The sequence below is a fragment of the Hippocampus zosterae genome, chromosome 18 (assembly GCF_025434085.1).
Source record: "Hippocampus zosterae strain Florida chromosome 18, ASM2543408v3, whole genome shotgun sequence".
NCBI classification, from domain to species: Eukaryota; Metazoa; Chordata; class Actinopteri; order Syngnathiformes; family Syngnathidae; genus Hippocampus; species Hippocampus zosterae.
This window is the reverse complement of record NC_067468.1, coordinates 7,369,858-7,384,511: the sequence shown is the minus strand read 5'-3', so window position 1 is coordinate 7,384,511 and position 14,654 is coordinate 7,369,858. Positions and strand designations below refer to the sequence as shown.

The 14,654-nt window shown below is 43.6% G+C and overlaps 1 protein-coding gene across 1 annotated transcript in view; it reads right to left on the bottom strand.

The window, feature by feature from the left end:
• The window catches only part of grin3a (glutamate receptor, ionotropic, N-methyl-D-aspartate 3A), a 32,917-nt gene extending 24,404 nt beyond the window's left edge, over positions 1-8,513 (bottom strand). The window contains exons 1-2 of the mRNA XM_052050236.1: positions 7,234-8,513; positions 1,632-2,350 (exon numbers count right to left, since the gene is read on the bottom strand). Of these exons, the coding sequence (XP_051906196.1) occupies positions 1,632-2,350; positions 7,234-7,932 (1,418 nt within the window). The 5' untranslated portion in view covers positions 7,933-8,513. The remainder of the gene's footprint in view (positions 1-1,631; positions 2,351-7,233) is intronic.
• Positions 8,514-14,654: the final 6,141 nt, after the last annotated feature.

Sequence of the window (14,654 nt, the reverse complement as noted above, 5' to 3'; positions counted from 1 at the left end):
ACAGCAGATTTTCCCCCAAAGTTTATCTAATCACTTTGGTTCACAGTACAACAGGTATGGTTTGTATTTGCTATCTACATCTGTTCATCCATCCATCTTTTGCGCCTGTCCTTATCAGGGTCATGAGGCAGCATTTACCGTATGCCAACTCACTTTGGGCTGCACTCACAAAAAAACATCCACACACACATTCACAGCAAGTAAGAGGCGAAACCCCATAAAGGCAGGCCAGAGGTGAGATTAAAAAGACAAGACTGTAAGCAGTCATGGCAACCACGTCACAACCATGTTGATGTTTTGATTTTTGATCCCAGCACAAAAGGAAACCGATGGCAGCGAGGAGAATAAAAAAAGTATAATGAAGGCAACCAGCATTATGGACTGTGCTTGAACTGTTGTTTCACAGTATGTGTTTTGACCTGCCGCTAAAACATCAACGCCACGACAGCCAAGGCTAATGGGTTAGTATTATTATTGCCGCCACTGAACAGCTTTTGCCTCAGAATGTAATGGTTCCCCTTTGACCTCATCTGGGTCTTCTTCCAACAAAAGCAAGCCATAAAAAAGGTGTAAACAACCTTGGGGGAACTACAGTACATCTCCGCCAACCACTAAATAGCAACATTTAGAATCTGATCTATTCTAGTTAGTGGAAACAAAATAGCCTAAGTCATTACTTTAACGAAAACCAATGATAATTATGTTTGTCATTTACTTGACAACTCTGCTTTGAATTTGTTGTTAAACATCCATAGGTTACTTATCTAGCTCAAATTCATCAAAATATCGCAAACAGACATGAAGAAAAACCTCCAAGTACACAAAAATGACACCTGAAACAAGCGGTTATTCAACATTAAGTGCGGATGGCTCTCTGGTTTTGGAGGTATTTTTGACCACTTCCTGTTCTTGCCATCTTTCTGTCCAAGACAGGCAGCCCTAATCCAGCAGTCAAACAGCTGCATGGGTGTGGCTTTCAAATTGTGTGTTTGGGCTTTCTAGTTCTGCCAAGAAACAATTGGCTCGGCAAACATGAACACAGAAGGTGAAGAGATCTGAGCAATTGTGTCTAGAAATTTAGGGCACCATTGATAACCAGCCAAGAAGTCATGAGTTCAGAAGAAGAAACATGCTTTAAACTCGAGTGGCAGAACACAAAGGGTTCGGGTTGATGGTGTTTTCTTTCTACCCTTGGTTTATTCAAAATGAGGATCCACAAGGGTCCATACTGGGTCCCGTTTTATATACACTTTATATCAATGTCTCTTGTCAAAATGGAACTGATGCTAAATTGCAGTGCTATGTAAATAACGTTTTCTATTATTCCCTTTCATCATTAGCAAGTGCCACAACATATGCAAACTGTCCTCATCGGTATTGAGAAAATGTTGTGGCCTTCGGTAAATTCTTACAGGACTAAAATGAAGTGCTGTACAAACAGATGATGTTTGTCAGATTGTGTTTCTTTCTACACGGGGCTGGGATTTAATTGTCATTCAAAACAGCAAAGCTGCATCAGTATATTTTCAAACCTTTTCATACATTCACCACAGTCTTTCATTTTGTACATGCTCATTATAGTTGATCTCACGGTAGAGGTGACAAAAATCACGACAGTCACAATTCCTTACCTTGTCAAGTATTCCCCTGAGCTTCCATTGCTCTGCTGTACATCCATACAATTTGTAGTTCCAGGAATGAGCGCTAGAGAAGGATTCTGTTGGGCAGCACTTCCAATAGCCCGTGTCACCAGCTCCAATGAGTCCTGGACGTAGTGATCCAGAGAAGGTGATGCCATGACTCCGTGAGCCAATAGACCAAGGGGTAATCCATCTGTTCTTAACTCAGCCACATTCTGGCCGTCCCCTAAGATCCAGTGGAATTCTGGAAGCATCATCCGAGTGGCCATCGCCCACAGGCGCCGTACCTCGCGAATCTCGCACCCGAACGTCACCACGCCAACTGTGGACGAAGGCTCTCTCAGGGCCTCCAACTGCCGCATGAGAGCTTGCTGCTGCTCCGTTTTGGTGGAAGAGGTCTTAGCAGATGAAGACAAATGGTGGGAAAATGTTGATGATGACAACTCTGTTCCTGTTGAGAGACTCAATGCGCCTCCTGAGTTTGGTACAGAAGACGAAGGCAGTGCGGAGGTTGAAGTTGTCAAGTTGACAAAAGTGCCCAGGTGGAAACGGGTGTTATTTTTGATGAGGAAAATAAATTCGCTTATGTCCCATTCCTGGCAGAGCAACAGGTTTATGTCCCACCAGCCATTCATCATCAGAAGCGAGTAGAGAAGAAGGTGTGCCGGGGCCTCCACTGTCCGCATGGCCATTTGGAAATGAAGAGGATTCTGATGAAAATTTAAAAAAAATAAAATAGAAGAAGATGAATTAGCAGGAGGAGAAAAATTATTTACGTCATATGAAGCAATGTACTTTTGGAGGTGCATGTGAGGTCAAGGCGACAGAAGGGAAAGAAAGAGAGAGGACTGGAGAGAGAGAGAGAGAGAGAGAGAGAGAGAGAGAGAGAGAAAGAGAGAGAGAGGACTTTTTTAAAGACATTTGGAAAATTGATGGCCATTAGAAATGCAAACGAAGGCAAATGACAATGTTAAGATGATAGCAGTCATAAACAAATGGTAACGAGGGAGATAAAATGTTGGAGGGGGTCATTTGGATTTCACAGAGGGCAATAACATGGAAGAGACGTCGGGAGGACTCTGAGAAACAAAGGAAGAAATGAAGTGTAATTAGATGAAGGAAAACTACAGATAACGACAGGGGGCGACGTTAACAGTACGGGAGATAGCATACAGGTAGCGAGCGATGGGTGGAAGATGAGGCATCAAAAACAGATGGAGTGAAGTGAAAGAGGAAATTTTAAAAAATGGGTTATGAATCCAGCAATGGAATTACTTTCCCTCTTTGAATTCAATTTGTTCCTTGAGACCAGACACCGAGGTGAAGAGAATGGATTTTCAACCTCCACTTACCTGCTCCTATGAATATCATTACCCACATCACAAATTACACTCCATGTATTTATTGCTAAGGCAAAAACACACAAAAAAGGAAACATACCTATTCAAAAATGTTCACATACTTTATATCTTTGAGTTGTTGGCAAAGGAGAGCGTTCAACTTCAAAATCCCTTTCTGGTATTTGTTAAAACAGTCAGTATGCATGATCAATATGACCTATGTTCCAGCTCGTGCCTCTAATTTTATATCCAAGAAACCACCGTCCCAGATAAATGTCTTGGGACTTTCCAGATAATTTGGCGTAGAAATTATTTATTTCACATTTCACTCATGCCCTATATGCCCTGGTGTTAATCGACTTTATACAACCTGCCAGGTCAGAGCCACCCAAAGCTTTTAATCACATTAGTCACTCCATAGGCGTGTCATGATTCTTCATCTGCTCTCTGTACTGTGCCGATATAAGCGTCAGTTGCGGCAATTAAATAAGCCGTTTCCTCATTGGAAGAGCTGTTTTAAATATAAACAAATGATGCGACGGTTCGTGTGGGGTTTGGGCACTAACCTCTCTTTCCTAAACATATACGGTCCCATTTCAGCTCTCACTGTACTGTGAGCGCCTAAATTTGTTGATGTAATGAAAAGAAGATAGTAGAGGGGGTAGCGGGTGGGGGGGGGGGGGGGGGGGCTGGAGGTGGGGAAAGAAAAGCTCTGCAGTGCAGATACCTGTTCACGTCCTCTATGAGATGCATGTAAAAATCCCAACCGTGTTGTCACTTAGCTACCTTCCGTCAATTTCCACAGAGCGTATCCGTCAGCTGTGAAATGATATGAGGGGAATGTCGCATCAATTGCCTCACTGAAGGAACTTGCCGTTACCAGACTGACAAATCAGACCGCTAATTATTTGGAGTCATTGTCCCCACGTTGGATGATTAGTTCCTGAAAGTGTCACAAATGATGAAACTTGATTTCTTAATGTTTGCTGCTTGACAAGTATCAGAGCAAATGTTCTTAAACTTTTTTAAATGGTGAAGGGATGAGAGATCCAAGGTTCGTTTCGCCTTCCTGTGAGGTTGTGTGGGTTTTCTTCGGGAGCTCCGGTTTCCTCCCGCATTCCATAAACATGCACGGTGAGTGAGTAGTTGTCTCCGTGTGCCATGCAATTAACTGGCAACCAGATTTGCCCTCACCCTGACCTTGCCTCTGCTGTTTGTGTTCATATCAAACTTTGTGTCTTTATGCTGTCATAAAACACCTTCTTCAAGTTTGAGTCAGGTGCCTTTCTATCATTTTATGACACTTTGAGAGTGATGGATAGACAACTGCGAAGAAATGATGTCTGACTGTTTGTAGTGACATTGCACGTTCGGCCACGTCGGTCGTCCATGTATTGTATCAATCCACTATCCGGGCATCATCCATTCACCTAAGCATGTGCCGTTCATCTTTCAAACCATCTTTCCCGATTTACCGATCTGTCTGTCTCATATCCATCCGTTCCTTTATTCGTCCAGCAATCCTTTCACCGGTCGTATATGCTCAATCCATTAATTACCATTGTCACTCCCATCCATCCGTTTTCTCACCACGATGCAGTAATCATACATCGACACATTAGTGTCCACTGATCCTTTTCACTTCCACTCTCCATCCATCATCCATACGCTGACACCGGATGACTGGATAGTTGAACTAATTACTGGATAGATCATTGGCAAAATTGTCACTACGTAGATAGACAATGGGATGGGTGAGTCACAGGATACAGTAAATGGTTGTTTAACTGGATCGGTTACTCGATGGATGGCTGAAGGATGTACAAAATACATCCATCCATCCATCATCTACCGCTTATCCAGGGCCGGGTCGCGGGGGCAACAGCTTTAGCAGGGAAGCCCAGACTTCCCTCTCCCTAGCTACTTCTTCCAGCTCTCCCCGGGGGATCCCGAGACGTTCCCAGGCCAGCTGGGTGACATAGTCTCTCCAGCGTGTCCTGGGTCTTCCCCGGGGTCTCCTCTCGGTGGGACATGCCCGGAACATCTCACCAGGGAGGCGCTCAGGAGGCATCCGAATCAGATGCCCAAGCCATCTCATCTGGCTCCTCTCGATGTGGAGGAGAAGCGGCTCGACTCTGAGCCCCTCCCGGATGACCGAGCTTCTCACCTTATCTCTAAGGGAGAGCCCGGACACCCTGCGGAGAAAACTCATTTCGGCCGCTTGTATCCGGGATCTCGTTCTTTCGGTCACGACCCATAGCTCGTGACCATAGATGAGGGTTGGGACGTAGATCGACCGGTAAATTGAGAGCTTCGCCCTTTGGCTCAGCTCCTTCTTTACCACGACAGACCGATACAACGTCCGCATCACAGCAGACGCTGCACCGATCCGCCTGTCGATCTCCCGCTCCCCCTTGCCCCCACTCGTGAACAAGACCCCAAGATACTTGAACTCCTCCACTTGGGGCAAGATCTCCTCCCCGACCCGGAGGGGGCACTCCACCCTTTTCCGACTGAGGACCATGGTTTCAGATTTGGAGGTGCTGATCTTCATCCCAACCGCTTCACACTCGGCTGCGAAACGCTCCAGTGAGAGTTGGAGAGCCCCTTTGCATGTACAAAATACATGCAACATATAAATCCAACAACAAACAACCCATCCGTTGCCTCCGTCAATACAACCAGCAATTCATCTGTCCTGTGTCATTCTCTCTAATCAACTTCTACCTGTTGATCCAGCCAATCAACCATCCAGTGTCCATCCTTATCATCCATCCAACCACATAGCTACTCTGCATAGCGCAACAGTATCACTCGGCGACCCTTTCATACATCAAACATCCACTACTATCCATCATCCGTCCATCATCCGTCCATCCATTCCAACAGCCATCCACTGCACGTGTGTGCATGCGCGTATATGTGTTTTGTTTTGAGCTGTGTGCACAAAATATCAAAACCTCTCCCGGTGATTTGCAATGACTCGCCCGTCAGCGCAATTTAGGAGTGTGCATAGAGTATGCAATAAATCAATTTGGTTTATGTGGCTGAGTCGGGATGGATGATACCGTGCAATAAATTACCATTCAAGTGATTCAATTCGACAATGCAAAGATTTTGTTAATATGTATCAGCATCTTGAACTAATTTAATCTGGAAAATCTAACAGGTGCATTGGACATGAAGTTCCCCCTCACTTAATTAAAATGACCAAAGGTACTTTTCAAACAGCAAGGATGCTTGTGCCCGCAAGTAAAAGGAAAAAAACGATCCACGTACTGTATGTCGAAAAACTCACACAGCAGGTTACAAATGCAGAACACCCATAATTAATCGTTTGCCAATGTGATTAATCCTTTGCCAATGTGATTAATAGTTTCAGATGAAATATCACAAGGTAAGCTGAACAATTGCACATGAAATCTTTGAGTTGGTGGATCGTGCAATGTGTTTCCTCAACGTGCAAAAACGCACATATTTACAACTACCTGGAGAGCATGGTGTTAATCGACCATAATAATGACATCATCTTTCTAACGTACACAAATCACAAATCAACTAATTGTATGAACGCTCAATACATCCCTGAGAGGGAAGCAACAGAGATCAATACTGAAGATGAAAGCCCATCCCAGGGCGACACAACAGTGTGTACAACGTGTGTACGTGTGCGTGCATTCATCTTCCACAGACTTGGCAGCCTTATAATAGCACAACAGTGGAATCACTGGCTGACGGGTGATGACCTTCAAACATTTTGGGGAATGAAGACTGCCCCGTATACTATAGCTGGACTCATTTAGAGTCTCCAGCAAGTTTTAATATGCAAGTTTTGAGAATGTTGAAGTCCACAGGAAGCACAAAGAGAGTTTGTAAACTCCACATGTCACAGGAAGCCCAGAGCCCGGATTTTAACCCTCACCCTCCGAACTGTGATGTGCTAAGCACTTGCTTGCTGTGCCATATTTCTGGGGATGCCATTGTGCCATCCCCAGAAATATGCTTGCCCCCCCCCCCCAACCACCCAAAGTGCCAGGACAGGTAATTGCCTTTTTTTTTTTTTTTAGGATAAAAGTCTATCTCGCTAATGTACCACTGCAGTCTGAAATAACACATCCTGTTACATATTTACCAAATTGATCAATATCGATATATATTAGCTATATTGGTTGTTTATGTGCGCGTAAATGTTGTTAACGACTCAACTTTTGTTTTGTTTTGTTTTTTTCTATCAATATTGCTGTTTTTATTACCTCACTTTGACGCTGAAACTCTCTCGGCAGAACGCTGACGACCGGCACCCGAAGGGCTTGAGACACGAACTCCAACTTGACAAACTCGTCACGGTTCCGAGGGAAGGACACCATGACGGAGATGCCCTGCACGACCACCGTGTGACACACGCTCTCCACAAAGGACAGCGGGTCCTCGTCCTCGGGGCTGCCCGGCGAGGTGAAAGAGAATGCGGGAAGCTCTCCGAGTCCCGAACCAACCGCCATGACGAGCTCCAGCGACAAATTGAAGGGAAGAATCCCAGCTCGGTTCACAGCCTCCGCCGCCAGCAGGACGGACTCTCTGGGTGCAAAGAAGCGATTATCCCACGACGGGTTCTCTTCTCGCTGCCGGGCGTTGATTTTAGCCCGATTCCCACCGCGCTGGCCGGGAGCGGAAACTCGACTCCGGAGGCTTCGGAACTCGAACCCGCCACTTTTTGGGAACTGCTTGCCCGCATGCGCTCGGCCATCTCTTGCCTCCGGTGGACTCCCCACGTTATTCCAAACGTCAGAACTGCCGGTGTCGGGCAGGAAGCGAGGATGGACATGCAGAACCCCCACCCGAACCGTGTGGCCGATGCGCTTGAGAACCTGGCACGGCTGCGGGTGCGAGTAAGAGTACCGCGGGAAAAAGACAATTACGCACATCAGTAAACACATCATCGGCCCCATCTTCATCCTCTCTAAACCACAACTTAACCCGATGCCCGGACGGGCTACAAATGGGCACAATAGTGGGGCCGCTCCTTTGGGCCCCACAGTGTCGCCCCCGCGAGCCGCTCAGAACAACCGCAAGCACGGATCCAGCACCGGTTCCACGTCCAGATGCGAGTGCAGCTCCCGGGAAAGTTGCGCGTTCCTCCAAACACTTCAACAACAAGCGGGAGCCGCGCGCAGGCAAGCAAATATCCCCCAAAGTGCCGTTTTTCATCTCAAAAGATTTACATCATTCAAGCTTTAAGGCGAGTGAACAGGTTGTGCCATCAAAAAAACGAAGCATTTTCACGCATTAGACGCGAGAAAGAACACGCAGAGGAAAGAGGAGGATATGAAAGATAAAAATATGTCCACTGCGCATTAAGAAACATACTCCAAAAGAGTGGCAGCCTCCTTTCGGCTTCATGGCAGAGAAAGAAAAATTGCCCATTATTCATCCAAAGTGTAGGAGCTCCTATAGCCTCAACAGGTATTAAAACATCACAAAAAAAAAAATTCTGCTGCGGAGCGCGTGTTGACAGATTCGAGTCCGCGTCAAATACTAACACCGGTGCGGGTACGAGAGCGCAGTGGATTGGCTCTCATTGCAAGGAGGTTTAACCCTCTACTGGCGTTACCCCCTACCCCACACACCCCAGTAGTGTCAGAAAATAGACGAAAACGAGATATACCCGATGCCCGCCCCCCCCCCCCCCCCCCAAAAAAATGGGCACATCTGGTTGTGACGCATTCAGCTGCTTTCCAGCCACAAGTGCTTCCACTCAACCTTTGTCCGGTATATTAACTTGGTGTTCAAACTTGGCTGCATGCTTCAATATTCACTGTTTATAAGACAATATTTATTTCAAGGCTGTACTTTGATACTGAACGATTAATAGAATAAATCCTAAATAGCAGGAGTCGGCAACGTGCAGCTCTCAGGCCAAAATTAGCCCGCCGCCAATTATAAAGTATTTGGCTTGTAATTGACATTGTGTGGGTTGGGGGGTATAATTTGAGATGTGACAATATTCAAGGTATGTCAAGTGCCTCATGATGTTTTCAATATAACGAGCTAGTACATTTGCTTGTTTCATGTTGTGCAGCCAATCAATTGTCTGTTTTCCCGATACAGGCTCCCAATTGGCCGCATAACCTAAATGACGATGAGATCGTGTCAGAAGATATGTAGTGATGACTGTCTGACTGGCCCGTTATTTATGCAACCGTCGAATAAGAGGAATGCCGGCATCTATTTGTTCCCACTTAAAGTGCTGCCCGAGTCAAAGTTGTTTGGAAAAAAAAAATTGGCCCGTGGCAGTGAGAGATGAACCGTTTCTTATTTAATTTTAATTATCATGTATTCAAATAGCAACGGTGACTTTTTTGGGCATCAGTTGAGGAAGAATGGCTGCACACGTCGGACATCAATGTCAAACGGGTATCATGTCTGGCGGGGGCAAAGTGACATGTTATGTCACGCATGAAGTTCCTGCTCCAGGCACAGTTCCGACCATATAAACTCAGCACCTAATCCAATCTTTCAACTCAAGCAGATGGAGCACAGACCTCCATGTTTCGGACCAGATTGTGAAATGCAATAAAGAAGACAGATCGTAAAGTGAACTTCCTCAGGTGTTAGATATGCGAAGAAAAAGCAACAGGTTTTAGTCATTCGGGTGTCAGATTTGTCATCAAGGATGAGGAAAAACAGCATCAGGAAATAATCTGGCATGTTCTTCGAATTATACCGTCATACTACACGGATGCAGGCAAAGCTAGCTAGCTAATTAATGTTAGGTGTTATGGTTCGCAAGTGCGAACGTTGACGCAAGTGCAAAGTTGAGTTAAATTTAGGTTAACTCAACTTTGGTTCAATAAGTGTGGTCAAGAATTACGTCTACACTGCATTTTGCGGCCGCTTTCACATTGAAATTCTGGAAGTGGCCTTGTGGAATTTGTACAAAGTGTTTCTTGGTTAAGGAGAAGCTAAATGGCTAGTCAAGCTAAATGTTTGTCAGTTGCCGTTTTGCGCGAGGCTATTTTGTCAGAAGCCTTACAAGGGATCCGGTTTTGTCTGAGGCCTTGTTGCCTGATGGTCGATGGTATACTTCAATAGACTTGGTCGAAACACAAAACCTATTTGCCACAATTCCAATCGTGCAATCCTATCAAACATGACAAACGTTTTCCCTTTACCCTGATGAATTGTAAATTGATTTCTGATACCTCACACTGTAATTCCATAAAGTTGAACGATGGATTCTTCAGATCTGTTGCTTTATGATCTCACATCTGATTATTATTTTTATTCACCCGTTGTGTCATAAATGCTAGTATTGGTGTATTGGTGTAATTTTAGAGGTTTAGTGACGCCACCGACAGCTACAAGTGCCGAGAATAAGTCAGGAATGCTGGCAACCAACCAGATTTGACAGTTGCTGCTGGTGGAAGGTTTTTCTGTCAGACTGTCAAAACCACCCTCAGGGCCCCTGGCCACTGAGGGAATCAACCAAACGCGTTGGCGCCGACATTAATGCTCTGAAGACCATCTGGAGAAAACGTACGAAGAGAAGAAGACCAAGCAGAGACAAACTGCTCAAAAATTGCTGCAAAGATTGAAGGCGATATATGCCGGAAATGATTCATTCATCACTCATAATGAAGTCATGGACAGAGAAGAGGCATTGCACTGTTATCGACTATTGTAGCATATGACATAATATTTTGTCACAAAGTCACAAAACATACAAAAAGTGAATGCAATGACTATCTTCCAGAAATATTAGACAATGTTTAGGCTTACATGTTCAGTTACTCATTTTTGTTTATAACTGTCAAAACAGTAGCAACCATACAAAAGCCTTCATGGATGTTCGATAACAGTTAAAAACTTGGAACAAAAAAGGCATGTCACCCTTATCTATTCACCGCCTTACTCTTTGTTTTCCCTGTTAATCCTTTCTCTCTCTGTCTATGGTGTAGCGGTCACCCATTGTAATCCTATCACCCCCCCCCCCCCCCCACCCATTTTAATCCCACTGCTGAGTAGGTGAAGCCGTTTTTAGCCTTTTGTTACTTTTGCCTCATGTCCTGGCCTTTGTCTCACTTGTCAGATTTTTTTCTTCCTTGTCTACCTTTGCATTGACTGTATATGGAAATGCTTTGCACTTCCTGTACACTAGGTGGCGGTATGCACAGAAGAATTATAATCTCCCAGGAAACCAAGAGAAGGCAGCGAAGAAGACAATGACCAAGACTCACATTCGGGCTGACAGATCATGTGGCTTGGATTCAAACCTTGACCTCAATACTCATCATGGTAAGTCATTTTAAACTTTAAATGAAAACTTTACAGCGGTTTTGGAGTTGAAACAGCAGCAGGCAGCTACCTGCGTACTACTCCTGTACTAAACAGTTCAGATTATGTAGGCAAATAAATATGGGAGGCCTTATAAAGCTCTGTGGGTGGCCATCGTATGATGTAGATGCAATGATATTCGGTGCACTCCATTGACCATTTTCATCTAATTGAAATTTTTATCTGTTGGACTATTACGTTTTTGTTTTTAAATATGTATGTGTATGTAAAATTGCCACCTCTGGTTATTCCCATACAAAAAAGAACTGTATAGAGAAAAACGTCAAAAGGAAACAGCTGACCCTAACTTCTGTAAAATGAAAAATGAGCAGACTGTAGACCTACAAAATTCCAACGGAGAGGCTCCATTGTTGTCTTGGTATATATTGCAGAGTTTACCATCTCTGTGAGTCCTCTTGCTTTATAGTGACTCTGTTGACCTTTACACCTGCCATCCTAATTCTTCCATGGCTCATTTCCCCTCTCCGGTGTCAGGGCTCGTGACCAGATGAAACTTGAAAGCGCATATGAGGATAAACTTCAAGGTCAGAGCATTTATGCGATGCACATCTGCGCATTTGATCAAAGCATGGCTCAGCAGAGAAGAACCACACACAAATCCTCTGACAGCGTATATGTGTGTGTTGTTAGTGGTGTGGTTATATGACCAAAGAAAGGTCTCTAAGTTCTTGGATAGTTCTATCATGTACAGTATTTGAGCTCAAGGCCTTAAAAATGTGACATTTATATCACTTGTGACTAAAATTCAATTGGAGGTCATTTTATTTTGCTTTGCAGATCAGGTATAAATAATAGCTTGTGCAGCTATTTGGACAACTTTGGTTTGCATGGAATCCCTAAAACAGTTGAGCCATGAGTAAACATGCACTTTTAATTGCTTAATCCGTCTCATTGGTTAGCTTTGCAAACGTAACTTTAAAATTACTTTCTGCCTTCTAGATGATTTTGTCACTGACAACAAATCAAACAGACATTTTCCGATTTCCTGCTCTTTCATTTTTGTACTGCGGAGTTGTTTTGCGAAAGTCTACTCAGGGGAGCAATTCGATTTTCATTGCTTCAAATTCATATTTCAACATTTTGTTTTGCAGATGTTTGCAGAAAACGTTCACTCCAATCTCAAATTGAGAAGCACAGTTGTTTCAAAAAGGAGGTTTATGAATTTGTTTTTATTTGAAGGTACAATATCAAGTAGAAGTTTATTCGGAAATCCTACATGCTGCTTTTGTTTGGATTGAATTTAATTTCAATTTGTCGATGTGAGTGCTTATTTTTGACAACAATGGCACCTCCAAAGTCGAATGCCCCGAAATTGGTGGCTATACCGTATGTCCTAAGTCCGACAAAATTTAGAATTTAAACCATCATCATTTACAATTGCTTCTGCAAACATCATGGAACCCAAAGTGAGTCACTTGTTCCACCGTCTCATGTGTACCTGACGTATCTCGCAGGGAAAATGAAAAAGTTTATCTTGACACAGACCTGTGGTCTCAGCTCATGCTGACGTTAGCCTTATGCTAATCCGATGTTTCGCTCGTACTTTAGTACAGTGTGCAGCACATTGCCTTACTTTAACACAAATGTTCTACTATCTCAGGCGATTTGGGTAGATGGAAATTATTTGAAAAAATCCATCCATAGAATCTGTTTAGCTAAATTAGTTAAGATGGATATGAGATGCAGGGAGGGAAAGTTTTATCTGTATATATAAAACTGATTGTCATCCTAGCAACCAATTCACAAAGCAAAGGATTAGTCGGCAATGGTCTAACCTTCGGATCATTCTTCTCCCGCTGAGTGGAAGATATTTGACCAATGAAAATACGTGACCTGAACACATTAAAGTCCAGAGCCACTTGAGCTCAGTCCTTCATGATGATTCTGATTATGTATGGAAAAGGAAATTATAATCTTGCTTCAATCATTTAGATTTTGTGTATCAATGTGCAATGAGTAAAACACGTCATGTCATTTTGGGATAAGTTTACCGTAACGCACACACACAGCAGGGATTTTGTGACAGCGTTGCTTGGGACTGCCACATTCATCTAAATAGCTAATAATAATAATGGCCCGCACACCCGCAGTGTCAGCTGGGCCAATGACGTTGTGGTGTCTCGTATTTCAATGAGCCACTCGAGTCAGCACGTACTTCATTTCTCAGGATTTATCTATTTTTTGTTTTGCACAGGCAGAGGATTACTGGCTCGGCAGGATCGCTTCCCCCCTCCCCCATCCCCCGACGTCGAGATAGTTGGCCAGAAATGCTCACAAACACAGTTTCCGTTTTGAAATCCCCATTTTAACATTTCTCGATCACCAGGAGGCTGTGTCAGCCCTTCTCAAAAATATTTTTTAAAATTTATATGTATATTGATGTATTCCCAACCCACTGCAGTGATATCTGAAATGGTTCAAACTTTTTGGTGGAATTTGTCTTCATCCTTTTATACATGAAACCACCTCACTTATCAACCTGAGGCATACTCCCGAGTTATTTACAGAAATACCCACAAATCCATCCAAAATAGCCAACAGTCGATTAACAGTCATTCATTGGGCTGTATGCTAAGTAATTTAACCATGAAATAATTGAGTACCGTATTTTCCGGAGTATAAGTCGCAGTTTTTTTTCATAGTGTGGCCGTGGGTGCGATTTATACTCTGGAGTGACGTGTGAAATGGTTGACACATTGTACACATCACGTGTTATTTTCACATTAAACCGCAAGAGGGCGCTCTCGGCCTGTGTTAATACTTTCCACGTTGGCGGTAACTGAGAAAAACAATTGACGATGACTCTGACGTAAGCGACGTAGAAGAGGAAGCACTGCATCTTCTACCTCCGGAGTTGGCGGAGTAGTTTAAAAGTGACACCGAGCATGAAGATTTCTTTGGATTTCGTGATTTGGAGTGACGCTGATGGTTTGGTAAATGTGTTAGCATGTTCTTTGTGCTCTAGTTGTCTAAATAACTTTTAATATGTTAAGTGAACATACCAGGAACATTCACAGTTCGTTGTTTAAGCGTCATGTAACGTTATGTCATGTAACACAGCCTGTTGTTCTCTAATTTTGTTTTTATTTTAAATTGCCTTTCAAGATGACATGTTTTTTTTGTGTTGGATTTTATCAAATGAATTTCCCCCCAAAATACGACTCATACTCCAGTGCGATTTTTTTTTTCCTTCTTAATTTAGCATTTTTTGGCCGGTGCGATTTATAGTCCGGAGCGATGTAAAATCCGAAAAATACGGTACAATTCAAGTCCTCTCAGTTTTTATGCAACTGTTTTTGCATTTCCGTTCCGTTCACTGTTT